The sequence below is a fragment of the Quercus suber genome, unplaced genomic scaffold (genome assembly GCF_002906115.3).
Source record: "Quercus suber isolate HL8 unplaced genomic scaffold, Cork oak 2.0 scaffold_164, whole genome shotgun sequence".
Classification (NCBI taxonomy): Eukaryota; Viridiplantae; Streptophyta; class Magnoliopsida; order Fagales; family Fagaceae; genus Quercus; species Quercus suber.
Window position 1 is genome coordinate 1,140,777 of NW_027069625.1, and position 6,251 is coordinate 1,147,027.

The window sequence follows — 6,251 nt, forward strand, 5'->3', positions numbered from 1 at the left end:
TTTGAGGGGTTATTATTAATTAAATTTGTATTAAAAATGGGCTGACTGTTTAAATTATAGTGAAAATTTTGTTTTTTTTTTTTTTTTAGTATGAATAACATTCATATAACAAGGTAAAATTTTCTAATTAAATTTTTTTTTTTTTAAATTCTTTTCAGAATGTTGAATGTTGAATGTTGACAATGTTGAATGTTGAATGTTGAAAATTCTTTTCATATAACATTCATAATATGTTTGTTGAATGTTAACAATGTCATAATTAGCCAAATGCGACAATGTCATAATTAGCCAAATGCAGAATTAGTACCCAAGAAGAAAAAAAGACTCAAACTGCTTAGGTTATATATCAAAACTACTCTCTCTCTCTCTGTCTCTCTTACTTGTCACCTATTTCTATTCTTCCACACTTTACAACTCAACTCCAACTTGGTATCAAAGACTTCCAATCCAACCCTAGAAGCCGTTAAAGAAACCTAGCAGTCATTTGAGTCAAGGTGTGTAGTAGGAGGGAGATAGACAAGAAAATAGGGTTAGGCTTAAGTTATTGAAAAATGCTAGAACCACAAAAACTTACACAATTTTTGCTACAACTCACCATGCGGCGAGTTGTGAGTGGTGAGGAAAAAGTGGTGGGTCCATGTAGGTCAACACCTCCATGCACAAGTGGTCGGCCCCCCCATGTACAAATTCCTGGCTACGCCCCTGACCATAACGACCGGAGATCCTTCAAAGATATGAAATTTAGAAAATAATAATAAAAGCATGACAAATTTCAAAGGGCAAGTTTGAAAACAAAGACCCGGATATGCTGAGAGAGAGAGAGAAGAGACCCAATCAATACCTAATGACTTGACTCGACCTAATACCTAAATCCAACCCAACCCAACCCATCACTAAATATAACCTATAGAGACACCATTGATGCCTATAAATTTGGATTTAACTATGTTATATTAAGCACTTATTCTAGTCATAAACTCAACCCAAACCCAACCCAGCACTAAATATAATATATAGAGACACCATTGATGCCTATGAGTTTGAATTTAATTATGTTATATTAAGCACTTATTCTAGTCACTATTATTTGAGACTTTACTCACAAGCTTATACCCAACAATTAGCCATTTAGACCAGAATATCAATTCATGAAATATAAAGCAGAAACAAAAATCCACTTGGTCCCCAAAAATGGAAAGGTCTCTTTTTTTCTACCACTATCTTGACGTTTCAAGCAAGCTGCAAACTTTGCACAAAAAGTCTTCTCGGAAAGTTCAAGAGCGAAGACTCAAAGAAGTATCAAGTCTTTCTTAGATTCTCTACTGTCCACGGGGAAGCTTGGATGAAACACCCATGAGATACTTTGCGGACCAATTCTAAAGGATAATTCAGTGAAAGAAAGGAGTATTCCCACTGGGTTTCTTGTCTGTTTTCTTAAGCTTTTCACTTTTTTTGAGTATCTCTTGCAAGCCAACTATAAGCGTAGTGGAAGAAGTCGGATAAAGGCTGAGTTGAGAGTTTTGGGATGGCTTCGGTCTATCTGTTTGTTTTCTTTGTTCTTTCACACCTTTTGGTTCACTCGGCCGTAGAAGGGAAGTGGAATCACCGAAATTGTGCATCTTTTCATTGTGAAAAATTTGGCAGCATCAGCTTCCCATTTGCCAGTGGCACAAACTCATACTGCGGTTTATGCCCAGTAGATTGTGATGAAACAACTCCATCGATCCAACTAGGGAGAGATGGAAGATCATATGATCTCATAAACATCTCTCAGTCTAACACCAGTTACGCCACCATACATGTCAAGGACCGAGTGCTTCAGGAGCACTTGAATCTCCGTAGATGCAAATTGTTAAGCACTTTAACTTTTCCCAACAACTCTATTATCTCTTTTGAAGTCACCAGTCCCAATCAGACTCTGTTTAAATGCAAAAACACTCTCAATCTCACTACCCCTAGAAATTTTAAAAATACGAGCTGCAATGACTATAATATCTACTATAGTCACTCAAACCATACTTCTCCCAGTTTTCCACCTGAATGTTCAATTATTCAGCTCCCAAAAAATGAGACTTCACCTGCTGATGCTGACCTGTACGCACTCTTAACCGCTGATTTCAACCTCGAAGCGCATGTGTCTCGTGATTGTATCAGTTGTTATAACAGAGGAGGTCAATGTCAGAATTCTGGAGGAGAAAGATTTAATTGTGAGATAGGTATGTAAATTCGAATAACCCAAAAATATATGGATGCACGCTCATATTTACGTTCATGATAATGCCTATAAGTTTTATGTATCTGGATTGTAGATATTCCTATGCATGTTATGCTACTATTTTCATGGTATGATTCGCTTTTAATTTCTAGAGGGACAACTTTAGGTTGGATTTGAATTTGAGGATTTTAAGTTGACCGGAATTCAAAAAACATTGTTTGGATAAATTACTTTACATTATTAATATTTGATTTGAGATTCAAGGATTTCTCTCAAAATAAAAGTATAAAAGACTAATTAGAATTTGCATTTGAAATAAGGCCTTAGTTTTAATTATTTCAAATCCACATATTAATAAGCTAAAATCCATTAAGAAGAGGAAGTAACATTCTCTGTACTTTGTGAATACTTTTTTTTTTTAATACAAAATAGAAACTCTACTCTAACTTAATATAAGTGTATATGTATGTAAAACTTCTTCCTAGATACTTAAACTCCGGCCCTTATCTCTCACACCCCACAAGTCCTTATACTTATAAAATGACAATCGTACCAAAGATGTAGGATGACCCATGAATACTTAAGAATTACCATAGCTCACATCTAGAAAACAGTTTATACATCTTACATAATTGTTGTGGGAGAAATTACAACAACTCCGAAGATCCAACTATAGAGGAGCGAATACTGTACAAGGTTGAAAGCATCTCTCTTAGATTGATATCATACTAATTAGGAGCCAGAATCCCAGAATCAGTTGCATTCCGACAAATGCAAGTCCTTAAAAAATTTTGACTGCTCTTTTCAAATCACCGCACCAATTGGACCCCATTCAATACAACTATATATACTCTCAATGTTTTGATCATATGCTTCACTCGGCTGAATAAGAAGGGATATACCTCCCAATGTCCATCCTTTTCATCGTGGAACCTCTGAATGTGGAAAACTAGGCAAGAATGCTTTTGCAGTGGCCAAATGCTTTCCTCTTTAATTTAAACGGGTTTTTACAGTTTTTTTTCCCACATAAGATCACTATAGACTTTTCTAAAGTTGGTGGACCATACAGTAATCTTTTGATTAATTATGAGAAACACGCGTAATGCCTCTAAACTTTTGAGTTTTTTTTTTTTTTTTTTTTTTTTTTTTTTTTTTTTTTTTTCACATATGAAGGTATCTCTCGATGCACAGATCATGATTCACTTGAACCCCAACAGTAGACGAGAGAAAAGTAAACTAGAGAAAAAAATCATTTTATGAGGGTTTGGTCGGAGAAAATAAGAAGTTGAAAATTGATGATGCCTATGTGTTTTGGGAGAAATAAAAGAGAGGGAAATAGTTGCTGTCAATGACTAATCTACTATTTTCTTTTTATTGCCTATTCCACATGGACATGCGGTTCGCCACTTTTTTTTTTCTTTTTATGTTTTTATGCTTTCCTAGCCGTGGGCATGGTTCTTCTTTTCTTTTCTTTTTCTTTTTTTTCTTTTTCTTTTTTTTTTTTTGCTTATCTAGAAGTGAATTTTTTTTTTTTTAACCAGGGCATGATTTTTTTTTTTTAATAATAAATTTGGGTGATTGTGTCCTTCTCTTTTTTTTTCTTTTTTCTTTTTTGCCACTTTTTTTTGTTTTAATTGGGCATCTTTTTTAACGATGGCATATAAGTAAATTTGTACAAACTCACTATTTTCACCCTCCACTTTTCCTCTCCCCAACCAAATAGATAAAAGATTCTTGATAGCTAATTTTAGTTTCGACTGGTGATTGGGAATCCTAAGATAGCTATTGTTTCTGTCTCTTTGTTTTCTTTTTCCTCTAGCAGCTTGTTAGAATTGTGTAGTTAAATAATTAAATTTACCATATCTCAATAGCTTACGCTTTTAGGACAATCGATAATTTAAGATGGTATCAAAACAAAAAATTTTAAATAATTTAACTTCGTTGCAATCAAAACCATATAAGATACATAGAAGCAGGTTTTGATAATGCTTTTGTAAGGCTGTTAGGATTTCAAAGCTTTAACTTTAATTATTTTGATCACTGTTTAACTTTAACTAACACAGTTTTTGTTTGAATCTTACTATAGGTACAGGGTTTAACAAAAGGGCAATGGTGATAACATTAGGTAAGAAGCCTCTTCAATCATATATTCTTGAAGCAATTCATAATCACTTGTGTGCTTGGACAGTTTACTGAATTTAAATTATTCCTTCTTTAAAATGTGACGTGTTTTTCTTTTCAACACATCTAAGGTTAAAAGCTATCATGGTTTTCTCCTTGACAGGCTTGACTGAGTATGTGTATAACTAATTACCAAAGCTTTACGGCACTAATTTTATATCTCATGCAGTGATAACTTTTCAGTTTTCAAATTACTGGTAGCAGTATTTTTGTCATGGCTCTATTTGCCCCTTTTTTTATCATTCTGAAGGATGCTGCTTGTATTGTATGTACAGAATTCATTATAAGAATTCTAAGACTTGTCCTCATTTTTCACTTATCAGGGGGGAAAAAAAAAAGACTACCTTACTTTTCAACTTCAATTATGCGTATTTGTTGACCTACAATAGATAATCTTTTACAGTTCATGCCAGGTCGTACTTACATTTTTCTTATTCATTTTTAGTCTGGTGTCACCATAAAAGAATGCAAATTTAAAATGGTTCAAGAGATTCTCTAACTGATAATTAGAGTGGCATTATTTTATGCACCTCATAACTTTGTAATATCTGTTCTTTGTTTACAGTCACCTCATTATCTGGAATTGGAGTTCTAGTGGTCATAATCTGTTACTTCTTAGGAATGCTCCCATCTAATAAAATTTGGAAGAAAGAAAGTCCGACTTATCAGAACGTAAAGGCCTTTTTAAGGAGCCATGGACCACTTGGTATTAGAAGATACAAATATTCAGAAATAAAGAAAATTACTAACTCCTTTAAAGATAAATTAGGCCAAGGTGGCTATGGTGGTGTATATAAAGGAAAGTTACAAGATGGTTGTTTTGTGGCTGTGAAAGTTTTGAAAGAATCAAAAGGCAATGGAGAGGAATTCCTTAACGAAGTTGCAAGCATTAGTAGGACCTCCCATGTTAACATTGTCACTCTTATGGGTTTTTGCTTTGAAGAATCTAAAAGAGCTCTCATTTATGAGTTTATGCCAAATGGATCTCTTGAAAAGTTCATATATAAAGAAAATCCCTCAAATGTTGACATTCAATTGGGATGGGAAACATTATACAATATTGCAATTGGCATTGGTCGAGGATTAGAGTACTTGCATAAAGGTTGCAACACACGAATCTTGCATTTTGACATAAAGCCTCACAACATTCTTTTGGATGAAAACTTCAATCCAAAGATTTCTGATTTTGGCCTTGCAAAAATATGCCCTAGAGAAAAAAGTATCATATCAATGGTGGGTGCAAGAGGAACTATAGGATATATAGCTCCAGAAGTATTTTGTAGAAATTTTGGAGGGGTCTCTCATAAATCAGATGTTTATAGTTATGGAATGATGGTTTTAGAAATGGTTGGGGTAAAGAATATTGATGTTAGTGGTGATTGTACTAGTGAAGTATATTTTCCACATTGGATTTACAAGCGCCTTGAATTAAAAGAAGAACTAGAACTGAAGGGCATTCTGAATGAAGCAGACCAAGATGGTGCAATGAAGATGATAATAGTAAGTTTGTGGTGCATACAGACCAGCCCCACCAACCGGCCACCTATGAGTAGAGTGGTGGATATGTTGGAAGGGAGCCTAAACTCTTTGCAAATCCCTCCCAATCCTTTTTTGTCTTCCCCTCCAAGATCATCGATTTCATCATTACAATATGATTCCGTGTCCTCAAATACATCTCTTCCTTCAAGGCAAACCTTGTGTCTAGGCGGTAACGAAATTTGTGAAATGTAATTATTCTGAGCTTGTCAATGATGATTCTTTCTTTGTTGCTTATCATACGCTCTAAAACCAGGTTTTATGGCTTTCTCTATAAATTCGTAATGCTGCAAGTCCAGTATTAATTAAGAGATGTAGC

The 6,251-nt window shown here is 34.3% G+C and overlaps 1 protein-coding gene across 1 annotated transcript; it reads left to right on the top strand.

Moving 5' to 3' along the window:
* Positions 1-1,343: 1,343 nt before the first annotated feature.
* On the top strand, positions 1,344-6,251 carry LOC112025071 (PR5-like receptor kinase). The gene is made up of 3 exons (XM_065777774.1): positions 1,344-2,216; positions 4,302-4,340; positions 4,962-6,251. The coding sequence occupies exons 1-3, from the start codon at positions 1,526-1,528 to the stop codon at positions 6,125-6,127; spliced, it is 1,896 nt and encodes a 631-aa protein (XP_065633846.1). The 5' UTR covers positions 1,344-1,525; the 3' UTR covers positions 6,128-6,251.

Bases quoted from the DNA above. Each gene is read 5' to 3' on its own strand.
- LOC112025071 (XM_065777774.1), top strand. From the start codon at position 1,526: ATGGCTTCGGTCTATCTGTTTGTTTTCTTTGTTCTTTCACACCTTTTG. The intron at 2,217-4,301 runs GTATGTAAATTC...ATCTTACTATAG, and splicing joins AAGATTTAATTGTGAGATAG to GTACAGGGTTTAACAAAAGG. The intron at 4,341-4,961 runs GTAAGAAGCCTC...CTTTGTTTACAG, and splicing joins GGCAATGGTGATAACATTAG to TCACCTCATTATCTGGAATT.